Raw genomic sequence first — 13,284 nt, 5'->3', positions numbered from 1 at the left:
AAAGCCTAACTCATATACACGTAATAACTTTAAATTAGACAAATGTACATAGTTTGCCGTTAGGCGTCCTCAGGTCATAACCCGAGATTGTGCAATATAATACTCGCTAGTTGTTTGATAGAAGCAAGATTCAAACCTGTGACCTATCGTCCACTATATATTGTTTAACACACATAAATCAACACAAAATTGACTTAGATTATTGTTGGTAAACAGTTGTACACGTCTTTCTCATATAAACTATAATCACAAGACACAAAATAGAGTTTTTCTAGGTCGATTGGTACACGCTATATAAAGAGTAGTACACCACACCCCCTTACTTCATCAACTAATACACATATTATTTTGTATACTTCACTCATATTATTCTAAGTTCTAACATAAATAAATATTTTGAACAAAAGAAACAAAACTATGGTGGCCATGGAACCACAAAACTCAAGCACAAATAGTTTTAATGAAAAACTTGAGAAGATTAAAACTGATTTTTCCCATATAGCGGAAATAACACAAAAACTTGCGAAAGACGATCCAAGGCGGGTTGTTCATTCTCTTAAAGTTGGATTAGCTATAACATTAGTATCTCTTTTTTACTATTTTGATCCACTTTATCAAGGTTTCGGAGTTAATGCTATGTGGGCTGTTCTTACTGTTGTCGTCGTTTTCGAGTTCTCCGTTGGTAAGTCTTTTTTTACCTTGACACTTGTTTTTACTAGTCTATTTTAAGCCTTTTATCTTAACTTCGGCGAGAGTTTGAGCATGATGCTGACGGGGTTTGAACTTATATCATGAGTATCATCCATCATGGCTTTACTAGCTAAGTTAGCCGATATCTGCTTATGAGCGGTTTATTTCTCCTCCTAGCGAATCCAATTCAAGGGCCAATGTTGCATCCTAACACGATATTAGAGTCCATGGTTTATGTTGACCCTGAATGACTAATGAAACAAATTAACTTCTTGATAAGAATGACTAGGATGTTATCAGCAAATTTAGCTGGTAAAGTTACAAGAGATGGTACTCATGATCTTAGTTTAAATCCCGTCAACATTAAAATTTGTCCTCATGGCCCTCTTTATACCAAAAAAAAAAAAAAAAAAAAAAAAAAAAACCTAGGATGTAGGATTTAGATGTCAAACCAATGTTGCATCCTACCATATGATTGATTCGATATGTTTTTTTTTTTTTTTTTAAAGGTGCAACGTTAGGGAAGGGCGTGAATCGGGTGTTGGCAACGATAATAGGCGGTCTGCTTGCGGTTGGAGCTCATAGATTATCCCTTCTTGCTGGACCTAAATTGGAACCCTTTCTTATGGCTTCCTCTGTTTTCATTACAGGTAATTTTTTCATTTTACCTCGAAAACTCTTAGATTTTATCGGCCTAATGGATGAGTGGATTAAATGTCCGCAGCCTTACTCCTGTGTTGATTTTGTACAAGTAGTAAACCATTTTGCTTTATTTTCGTATTATAAAGTTATAGAATCATTTGGGAAGTTTAAATCAAAAGTTTAACCCAATGATTAAGTTAGGTACATTATTTTAATAGTCTGTGAGACGTCACAAGCTTATGAAATAACGACAAATAATGTTAATGATTGCAGCAACGGTATCAACATTTGTGAGGTTTTTCCCAAAGATAAAGGCAAGATTCGACTACGGAGTGCTGATATTCATACTCTCATTTAGTTTAATTTGTGTATCGGGTTATAGAGAAGATGAGGTGATCGACATGGCACACAGAAGAGTAACTACCATATTAATCGGAAGCTCGACTGCTGTTATTACTTGCCTTCTTATTTGGCCTGTTTGGGCTGGCACTGATCTTCATAACCTTACTGCCAACAATATTGACAAACTTGGCCATTTTTTACAAGGTACTTGTTCCATCTCGAATTCTCGATTCTGTACGAGTAATGTTTCTCAATTGTTAGGGTCCATGGACAATTATCGCTTATTTGAACATATATTGTAGCTAGACCTATACTCAGCCCGGGCCGGGTTGGCCAGGGTGCGAACCGGGCTCTCCTGGTCAGAACCCGGCCAAGCCAGGGGAGGGCGCGGGCTTGACCGGGCTGGGATATGCTTGACCCGGGCCAGAGCCCAAGGCGAGCCAGCGCGGGCAGCCTCGCTAAATTTTTAAAAATTTTGCTAAAATGGCGGGCCAAGGGCTGGAATTTTAGGCCTCGGGCCATTTGCGGGCCAAGGGCGGGGCAGGCCGGGCGAAGTTGCATAAAATAGTGGCTGATGCGGGCCAGGTCTGGGCCAGCCCGTGCTGATGACTAGCTCTAATAGTAGCTAAATAATTCCAACATGTTACATAAGGCATTGTTCGGTTTCCATAATGATTATTCTCTAATCAAGGAGAGTTAATTGCTAATGCAATTGTTCATTGTAGAATTCGGAGGTGAATACTTCAAGAACCCGGCTGATATAACCTCGAAAGATAGTTCAAAAGCACACTCTGGAGGTTTTAAAAACATACTCGACTCCAAAAACTCCGTAGATTCTTTGGTTCGTACCTTTTCTTCCTTGAATATAATGTGTATATATATACTGATCCAAGAATGCAGATTAATGAGCTAAATTTCTTTGAAAAACAGTTTAACTTTGCGAAATGGGAGCCTCGACATGGCCGATTCAAACAAGGTCATCCTTGGTTACAATACCAGAACATTTGTGAATTAACACGACATTGCGCTTGTAAAGTTGAAGCTCTCTACAACGTCCTACATTCTCACCCTCAGGTACTATCTTTAATTTCAACTAGAGTAATCTTCCGTTTAAAATTAGTCGGGTCCAGCTAACATGAATCATCATATACGAGTTTATGTTACAGCGTTACTCATCTTAGCTTGCTTGTCGAAAAGCATTCAATTGCAATTCCATGAACCATAAGGCCTTAAACAATTCGTATGTGTAACCTAACTGATATTGGGGGTCCCAGGATTTGAACTCGTGACCTCTTGGTCACCTGGTTCTGATACCATGATAAATGAACCATCTCAACCAAAACATTAAGGTGATGAACGAGGTCCAATCAATACCTTAATATCCTAATACTAACAACATTTGTCGAACATGAAAAAAAATGAATTGTCGTCTAGTCGACTAACGGATCCTATAATGTATATAGGCACCAAAAGAAGTAAAGGCGAAATTCCAAGAACCGTGTTCAAAAATAAGCATTGAGACGGGAAAAGCATTGAAGGAATTATCGTCATCAATCCGAAAAATGACTCAACCTACAAAGGTTAAATCTCATATCCAAAATGCCAAACAAGCTACTCAAAATCTCAACATTATCCTACACTCAAAAGACTTATGGAAAACATTCAATCTATCGGACGTAACACAAGTAGGAACGATTACCTCGACATTAGCACAAGTCGTAACATGCACCGAGGAAATTGCAAAGGCGGTCGAAGAGCTAGCTTCCCTAGCAAAGTTCAAGGCCATTGTGGATGCTAAAGTTGTACCTGAAAATGAAAGAATTAAGAAGTTGAATAATCAAACGTCGATTAAACATCGACGATCTTTTAATAGTCATGTGATTATTGTTGACAGTTCTTCACAATGTACTCAAAGGCTTGTTGATGGTGAGGATCCACCTTCATTGTCTATGGCTCAACAAAATGCAGAGTAATTGTATTAATCACACTTTGTGTGTTTTAGACTTAGTGATTTGAGACGACCTTACTTTAACAGGATCTGGTCTATATATAGGCTCGTACCTCTGTAGACTTAGTGATTTGAGTGAGTACATGAGTTAATAAGACATTTACGAGTATGGTTAATCACTTAATTACGCGCTTAATTAGGTGGAAGATTTAATGCAATTTTGTTTTCATATCGTAATTGTTACTCCCTCCTATTCTTTGTGTTCTTCTGATACTGTGTTTGTCGTTCGACGAATTTTCGTATAAAATGGCCTGATTAGCTGCATTTCAAATTATAGAACGGTTCTATAGGAGATTTTTTATGCGAGAGTATGGGGTAGTATTGTATCTGGAGACTGGAGCAAATCCATTGAACTGGGCTGACAATTAAGTGGGCCGGCTGATTTTTGGACCGGGACGGTCATTTTCGAACATTATTATTATTTGGGTCATATCAGCTTGGAGTCCATGTAATTTGGGCCATATCATATTTATTTTTTGATAATAAAACTGGCATACGATTGATTTTCACTTTTTTTTTTTTTTTTTTTTTTGAGTTGTCCAAATACAATCTTTAATTTATCACGCCGCTCAATTTTTCGTTGTTTTCAATCAAAAATTCAATATATTACTCGCTTTCTTGTAAAATTAAAAATTTGAAACCGGTGCAATATTACTTAGGAACCGCTCGTTTCGTACTTATATATTCATATTGCTAAACAGCCAATATTACCTCCAAAAAGTACTACTTCATTGACAAAAGGTGAAAATCTAGGAGCTACACTAACATCTCAAGACGGATGTACTTGTCTTAACTGAGAATTTGCCAACGTGTTAATTCTCCTAATACTCCTAATTAATATTCTTAAACCGTTTGAGAAAATCAAAATGCATAATTAAAATTTGAAGGAGTAAATATTAGACGACATATATAAAATATAATTATTTCATGGGCTGATGGGCCTCATTGGTGGACCGTTGTTGTGGTGTAATGGGTCCGGCCCAGCTGGAACGTTTCTCATTTCTACACCATATTTGGCCTTCTCTTCATCCATAGCTTCGGCCTTTTGTGATCCCATCAAACCCATGACAAACTGCAATCATAAAAAAATTAGTTCAACACCACTGCTAGACCATCTTACGTTAAGACGAGTATAATAAATCGAGTCTAATATTAAACAATAGTTGTATATATTCAACCTTAAATTTAATTTTTGTACAAAAATAAATTAATTTTGATTACTTGATTATCATTTGATGAGACTACGCATGACGCATCCTATTTAAATATTTTGGTTTTCATCGTAAGATAACAAGTTATCAAAATAAAATTGAAACTTGACTAATATTAGTTTCTTTAATTTGGATTTACTGTAATTGGACTAGTTTCATGGTAAGACGGTCTTATATACAATACCAATTTGTATTTTCTAATTAATGTAACAAAAACTCGACCGTTTAATTTGTATTTCTCTAATTAAGGATAAAAGTAATTGAAAAATGGAAAGTTTAATTTAACTTCTATTTTTTGCATTACGTGTTTCTACAGTGAAATATTTACGAACCATGCAACCATGTAAAATTTCATATTGGTAAATCTACGAGTTTTTGAAAGTGACACCGTCAAGGAAAATGAGATAGCGTGATCATAAATCGCGAGAATCAGCAAACCTTTCTGTTATAATGCACATTTTTGTGATCAGTTGACTTGAGGTGGAAGTAACATCCATAACCAGGTGCACAATCTGCCATGCAAAGGCAATATATTTATATACGTAGTCAATATAATTTAACATACGAGTACTAATAATTTTTTAAGGTAAAAAAAAAAGATGGAGAAATTAAAGAGAGATACCAGAAGCAGAAGCAAGGTCCACGAGAAAAATGCTAGAAATAAGGAAGAAACTTAGAGCACAAGTAACAATAATTCTATAAGTAGACATGTTATTTTTTGTTATAAAATAGAATGTGTTACTTGTAAAATGTAAACAATTGAAGCAGAGAAAAACAGAAATAGGGTTAGGTAGGATTGTAGGAATGTAGGAATGTAGGATGAAGTGAGGAGAGTTGAAGTATGAAGGTATTTATAGGGAGGTGAAATGAGAGGTGATCGTTATCTGATACTGTAAGACGGTCTTATTCTATAATTTGTTAAGAAATACTCCGTACGGAGTAAAAAAGAGTGGGTATTGTATAGTGTATCAAATGATTGCATGGTGCAGTCGGCTAACCATATCTGGGTGCTCTATTTGATGGATATCTTACTTTTTTGAGATTCTGCATGCATTATGTATGTACTGATGTAGTAACATACATCACCTTCTTTGACAGCGCCGTCTTCAGCTCTATGCATGCTTTCACCACGTAGTGACAGCCACATTATATTGGTTGTTAAAAGAAAATATAAATTTAATTTAAGACGGGTATATCGATTTTAAGCGATTATGTTTAAAACGGATCAATTAGTGTGAGTAAGACCAAAGGAACATAGAGGATAAGTAACATATTTATCTTATATGTACAAGTAGGATCATATTAACCTGCTTTAAGCTTTAAACGTATTCGTCCTAAAAGAGATTTATTGAAAGAAAAATTAGGTATATTAAAATTAACTGTAATTGATTCTCTTTTAAAATGATTGTATTCGTTTTAACTTTAGGATGTAATGTATATATTCTTAAGACATTATTGTTTTGTTTCATCTACTCCCTCCGTTTTGCTTAATTGTTGTCCTTTGATTTTGGTATAAAAACCACGCAAAGAGGAGGAGGTCAATTATTAAATGACAAGTGGATAAATTGTTTGTGAATTATCAAATTGCTTATGTCAAATTTATTCTTAAAATAGAATGAACAATAATTGACTGAGATAGTCAAAAATGAATAAGACAATAAATAATCGGGTCAGAGAAAGTATCATATTTGACGCATGCTGTTAGGTTTTATGATCTTTACCGTCTTAAACCAAATTTGTGATAGACCAATGTGCAATTATGCATGTCACAAAGGATGGAAAAGGAATCGTAGACGTTTAATTGTTAAAAATGTGTATTTTTTTTTATTTCCTTTCGTTACTTTTTGTAAGGACTAGATAGAGACAAATTATATTCGGTATGCATGTTTTGGTAGTGTACAATGTGAAATTGTGAATGAAAATTTGAAACTATATACTTAATTGACTTAAATAGATGAAATATTTCATATTAGCTTTTAAACTTTTCCAAGTGTTCCGGGTGTAATTCCAGAGCAGTTATATGTTACCACTCGTGCTTGTAGAATGACGTCTTTGGTTGAATCCTCCTTGCGGTCTCCTGAAACGATGAACAAACTGAGGGCTCGGCTTTGGACCGAGCGAACTCACTCCGACGCTCAAGTCAGTAACTTAGAGAGGTAAGTTGTTGTTACTTGGCAAAGTACGTATTGTAGAGAGATAAGGAAGATATTACCAGATGAATAGTGATTCTTAGGTTAAATTGTGGATCTCCTCCTCAATGAGAGTTGAGGAGTATTTATAGACTTTCACCTTTTGTCACGTAGTGGCCAAGTGGCTAGCAGGTGGAAAGACTGATCTACCTCTCGGCCGAGGGACCCATGGCAGGCCGGCGGGCCCTGTTGACTCGCCGCCGAGGGGTCTTGGATATGAGTTCGCGGATGTGTGCCTCGGTGCTCATTGTCCCCGCCGAGGCACAAGAGACAAAGCCGACAGTGTGGCGTCGGTTAGGTCAGTCTAAGCCGTTGACTTCTTTGTGGATATCTTTGACCTTGCTCAATATCTTTGATTGGTCGGTCCGGTGCGAAATATGCCCCATCAATTTGCCCCAGCGTAGTCTATGCCGTGGTATGGGCTCCGATGTATGTTGAGCGTATATTCTGCGCAAGTACAAATTTCGCCCCGCTTCTTCTTCCCCGGCATGGCTCTGCTTAGGCCGTACCATATCCCCCTCCACATGGATGTGTAATGGACATCCGATGTGGAAAGAGGCAATGACGCCGGCCGAGACCAGGGTGGAGAGTCTTAGGTTGTTTCGATTGCCCCCGGCCGATGCTTTCGGCTTGGTTGATCATGTGGCGGCGGATAAACAGATATTAGGAATTTGATGAGGAAGATGAACAGCGAGAGAGATATGAAGGGGCGTGTTGAAGACGCTTGGTCATCCGCTGCATTGATTGACGTTCAACCGTTGCAACGATTGACATTCCGTGGTTGCATGTCCGACACGTGTCCGTTTGCTGATTGGCTGGCGTTTCATGGGTTGCGCCCTGATTGGTCCCTCTTTATGGGATTTCCCCTATAAATAGGGCAGTTAATCCCTGAAATTGGGCACCAATTTCATTTTCTCAAAAATTTTCTTCTTTCTAGCCCTCTTTGACGAAACTTCTCTCTAACTTTCAGAATCATTACTCCTGTGGCGTTTTTCTTCAAGGTAAACAAATAAATTTCCTCTTTTTAACTCGTAAGTTTTGTTGTAACATGTCTTCTGCTGGTGCCGGACCTAGCAAGCCTGCGCCGGGGGGTTCCCCGTCGCGTCTTGATGAGGAGGGGATACTAAACGCCGTCCCGATAAGGTTTGGGGGCCCTAGGTTTCCGTCTCCTGAAGTCAATCCAAAAGCTCGGAGGGTTGGGAGGATGATGATGACTTTGATGATGACGGTGAGGAAAGGATTCCTTCTGGTGAAGAGAGGCCGCATATCCTGGATCACGGCGAGGCGTGCATGACTGGCCCTGACCGTGCCTGGACCAATAAATTCGTCTGTTGTTCCGGCGGAACTCTTTTCGAGGGTCATTTCTACTTCGGTGAGGGGTACAAAATTGTTATCCCTGAGGAGGGTCAGGCGGTCTCGTTGCCCTCCCCCGGTCATATCGGCGTGTATATCAGGCACCTGGAGTATGGGCTCCGGTTTCCTTTGAATAAACACGTCATGGCCATCATCAAAGCTATGAACGTCGCCGTGGCTCAACTGCATCCGTTGGCCGTTAGGACGATAGTTGGCTTCGTGTGGCTCTGTCTTTTTAAGGGGGAGGTCCCTACAGTTAACTTGTTCCGCCGGCTTCATCATCTTCGGGCGTCGACCCCCGGTAAAGCGGGGTGGTACAGCGTGCAGATGGAGCCGGGCGTCCTCTCAGTTGAGAAGCTTTCTTCCTGCAAGGACTGGAAGGGGCGGTGGGTGTATGTCGAAGTGCGGGATGACTATCCGCTGCCCCGGTCCTTCCAGCACCAAGTCAACTTGCGGTGCGAGAGTAAGAGGGAGCGTGAAAAATGGGTCTCCCTGAGTAAGGTCAAGATGGATGCCAGTAGGGTTCCTCTTGGTTCGGATGAGGAGCGGGCGATGCAGCTGTTTGATGCTGAGAAGGGATGGGTGCTCCCGTCCTATCTCTTAAACCTGTCAAGTCTGCTCCCCATTAAAAGGTTCATCACAGGTGTTCACGAATACACAGGGTCAACCACGAGGTTGAGTAGGGAAAACAATGAAACAATAAAATATGATGTGCATGCTCCTCCGTCACCTCCATCTCCATCTCAACTCATATCTCATATCTCATAACCCGGACAACCCAGCCATACCGATCCCCGGTAGACTATATATATCGACTGTAGCCGATCTGCCAGCTCGCAGCTGAGGACACCAAGGCAAGTCCTGCAGAACCCGCCTGGGCCTTATCACAACATCGTCATCATCACACCGCATCACCACAACATCCTCCATCTCCAATGCATATGAATGCTCAAAAGAAATTGATGCAACATAATATATATATAAATCAATGAACTGATGAATCATAAAATCATGCCAGTTACCCGATGTTGTGATATCATACTCAATACGATCAAATCAGTCAATCACCTTTCCGAATATAAATGATAACGTAAATCAACAACCAGAAATCAAGTCAACACAATTCAACAATGACGATAATAGGACAAGTGTATTTCCCTACCTCAAAGTGCCAAAAATCCAACTAAGCGATTAAGCGAGTCCGAAATAAGGCAATGAATTTGATTATCGATCCTTCACGAATCCGTCACCTAAAACAATTATAATATTTATTATTACTAACTACTAAATATAGAATTTCCCAAAATAAAAACTTTCCCGAAATAGTAACTTTTCTCTTTTAATAAACCCGACTCAAAATAGTTAATTATGATTAATTATTATTTTATTTTAAATACTCGGAACTAAACCCAAATGATATTTAAAGGATTAAACGAATTATGCTTTTAAGAAAAACCCGCATCAACATTTGAATAACTCAACGCCCGACTCAAAACCCGTCTTTAATTATTTTAATGCACTCGGGGATTAATTAATTAATTAAGAATACGACCAATTAACGAATTATAACGATTAACTATGAAAACCCGTTTCAAAACAATTCAAGTAAACCCTTCAACGACCACCGTCCCTTCACACACGCACACACCCCTCACGCACCACCTATACCACCCCGACAACCACCAGACCCAACACCCACTCACGACCCACCACCAACGACCACCCCCACTGGGGTCGACCCTCGCCGGCGCGTTAAACCATGGCCGCCATTTGGCCTGGTTCGCCACCACGCCTTCCCAAACACCCATTTTCTCAACTCACCACCACCGCAACCAATAACTAACCCCGCCCAAACCACCACCGCTTACTCGCCGTCAACCCACGAACACGGACACCACAAAGACCACCGTTTCGACCTCCCCCTAGTCCACGGTGGTGCCACCCAAAACCTACCCGTCCCAAACTCCCCGAAACCCGTGTATAAACCCGTTGCTACCCCCCCGTCAATGCCGCCTTTTATCATTGCTAACACCACCTATAACCACCCTAACCACCACCACTACACTCTCCACTGACCACCCATTACCATTACCCCGACACCAACCACCAGCCTTACCTCTAAAAGACACGAAATGACCACTAACATCTCGACGAAAATGGAAACAGAGGAGAAGGTGTTGAATGCTTACCTTTCCCCGCCGCCACGCCCACCACTAGGGCCACCCATGAACGTCGACAACCTTCCCTAGATCTTCCCTGTTGCGCCATCAGCAACCACGGCCACTCTCTCTCTCTCTCTCTCTATGCGTGAAGGCTGCCATTTAGCTGAGGAAAGGAGGGAGGCGGGTTGAGGGTGTGAGAAATGAGGGAGGCGAGTAGAGAGGTAGGGTTTGCAGGGTTAGGGTATACTATTAGGGTTAGGGTTTAGGGTTAAGGGTAATTGGGCTGGACATGTTATTGGGCCAGCTCAAATGGGTCGATGGTAAATTGTTCAGCTCACCTTTCGAATTCCGTATAAACCCGTCACAATTAACTTATATCGATACAACGCGGGTTGAATAACTTAACGAAATTATCGACTCAATACTAATTCGACTTAATTAACAATATAATCTGTATAATAAATAATATTTAATAATATCCGTTTAATTTATTATATAAAAATACGGGGTATTACGATCTTCCCCCTTAAAATGAACTTCGTCCCGAAGTTCGCACCCGCACCCAAACCTCGGAAGGGTGTTGTATATCGTACCTACGGACGTCACGCATTTCTAACACGGTTAACACACACTTTTGACACATCAATTAAACATAACAAATACGGAATGTTACATTCGCCCTCCTAAAAATAAACTTCGTCCCGAAGTTTAACTCACCTTCACTTAACCCAACTAACTATAACTAATAACTAACTGAGACACCAATGTATAAAAAACTAAATAATTACCTGAGAACACCGTCATCTTCCATCTAAATTCTGATCTCAAATTTAAGTACTCAATAACCATGGTCTCACCGACCGTAAACATACTCCCGTAAACATAACTCACTCATAGGCTAACTCATAACTCATACCAGGCGTTTTATCACACTCTCCTTTTACACATCAACCAACTAACAGAAGTATATGAATAAAACATATAGAACTCATTTGCATAGGTACCCCACAACGAAACATTTACTTGATCAAAACTACAATCTACAAACAAGTGCAAATTAAACATCAAGATTTTACAATCCTCCCCACCTAAAAACATGGTTACGTCCTCGTAACCTTCTTTATTATAACTAAAGTTCTCAAACTACTGCTAACACTTGAAAGAGGATAAAAGATTCCCAACTCACGCTCAAGTTAACTTATCCTTACCAAAGACAATCGATATACTAGCTCTCTCAAGGAAGCTACTGTTACCAAAAAAATCATTAGTAATTATTCATCTTACCAATCATTGTAATCTCATACCTTAGAAACATAGGGAATCAATTAACATGAGAAAAGAATTAGGGTCAAAACTTACTGAATCGATTTATGAAAATTTATAACCTAATAGGTCCAGTCTGACTTTCCTTTACATAATTGTATAGATTTAGGTCAAGACACAGAATCCTCAATAAAATGAAGACAACCAGTTTCGCAGTACTTATCATCTTCAAAATATTTTAATCCTCACAACAAAAGGGTTTGGTATTTATTCATGAATGACGAAAGCACCTTGATTGGCAAATTTTTACAAACTTATTGATCGAGTCAAACAAGCGAGTAAACAACGATATATGAAAGTTAACATACAAGACTATCATGCATAAAATTTCGTTCTCGGTTTTAAATATATTTTGACTGCACCCAACACCATGACATAAAAGATTAAATGTATTTAACTACACCAATTTTACAATTATCCCTTGCATATCATGCTAATATCAACATACCGTGTTAACACATAACTCACTTAAATCATCACATTACCTTTCCCGGTTTGACATTCGTAACTAACCACAACCCACCAATTCGCTACATGAACAAACCACATGACTAAATTAACTCACTACTTGTGACTCCGTTCTAGTTTCATCCCCCCCCCCGACTAGCAAAATTATGAACCATGCAACCAGACACTGGCTGGAAATCTCATTCCGAATTTATACTCACACGACAAAATTTAACTTTATTTTCAAGAACTTTTATTTTCCTACTGGACGGTGAATAATTTTCTTAACATAATCTTATAACAGGGTCGTCATAGAATCCACTCACAGCTTACTACGAAACTCAAAATCAGATAAACTTAATTCGATTCCTTTAAACAAAACAAGCTTAGGTGTCGACTCATATATCGTAATTTACAGGTTCATCTTATTCATTTCAGTCCTATCTTTACTAATGAACGACTATTACCTCAATCATCAGGATTTTAGTTGCACTTCTTTACTCAGTTATATTCACGGCTCAATTAAACGTAACTATAACGACTATCATTTAAACCAATGTATATCATGTGAATCATAAAAAGGGTTATCCCATTATAATTGTCAACATAGTTATCATAAACAATCTTTATTAAAAATATAATTGATAGTAACGACTCGAGAATATAGATGTGTCAATTGTCGTGCTACAACTGCAAGAATCACGTTAGCATTTTATGACAATGTAATAACGATCATATTTAATAAGGAATAACGACACTGTTTATTATCATGTTATAGGTTTTAGGTTCAACTGAAATAATCTAATGCAATGAAATCAATAGATATAACTATAGGTACACAGACTCACATAAAGGGCCTTAGAACTCAGATGACATCCTACATGTGGGAACATTTAGACATAATTATTATAATTATT

General features: G+C 38.9%; 1 protein-coding gene across 1 annotated transcript; it reads left to right on the top strand.

Moving 5' to 3' along the window:
* Positions 1 to 285: 285 nt before the first annotated feature.
* LOC141614749 (aluminum-activated malate transporter 2-like) lies at positions 286 to 3,706 on the top strand. Its single transcript, XM_074433495.1, has 6 exons — positions 286 to 682; positions 1,200 to 1,340; positions 1,606 to 1,878; positions 2,400 to 2,515; positions 2,605 to 2,748; positions 3,138 to 3,706. The coding sequence occupies exons 1-6, from the start codon at positions 418 to 420 to the stop codon at positions 3,645 to 3,647; spliced, it is 1,449 nt and encodes a 482-aa protein (XP_074289596.1). The 5' UTR covers positions 286 to 417; the 3' UTR covers positions 3,648 to 3,706.
* The last annotated feature ends 9,578 nt before the right edge of the window (positions 3,707 to 13,284 follow it).

This window comes from Silene latifolia, chromosome 1, assembly GCF_048544455.1.
Source record: "Silene latifolia isolate original U9 population chromosome 1, ASM4854445v1, whole genome shotgun sequence".
Lineage (NCBI taxonomy): Eukaryota > Viridiplantae > Streptophyta > Magnoliopsida > Caryophyllales > Caryophyllaceae > Silene > Silene latifolia.
The sequence above is the reverse complement of the archived record's forward strand: the minus strand, read 5'-3'. Positions and strand labels throughout refer to the sequence as shown.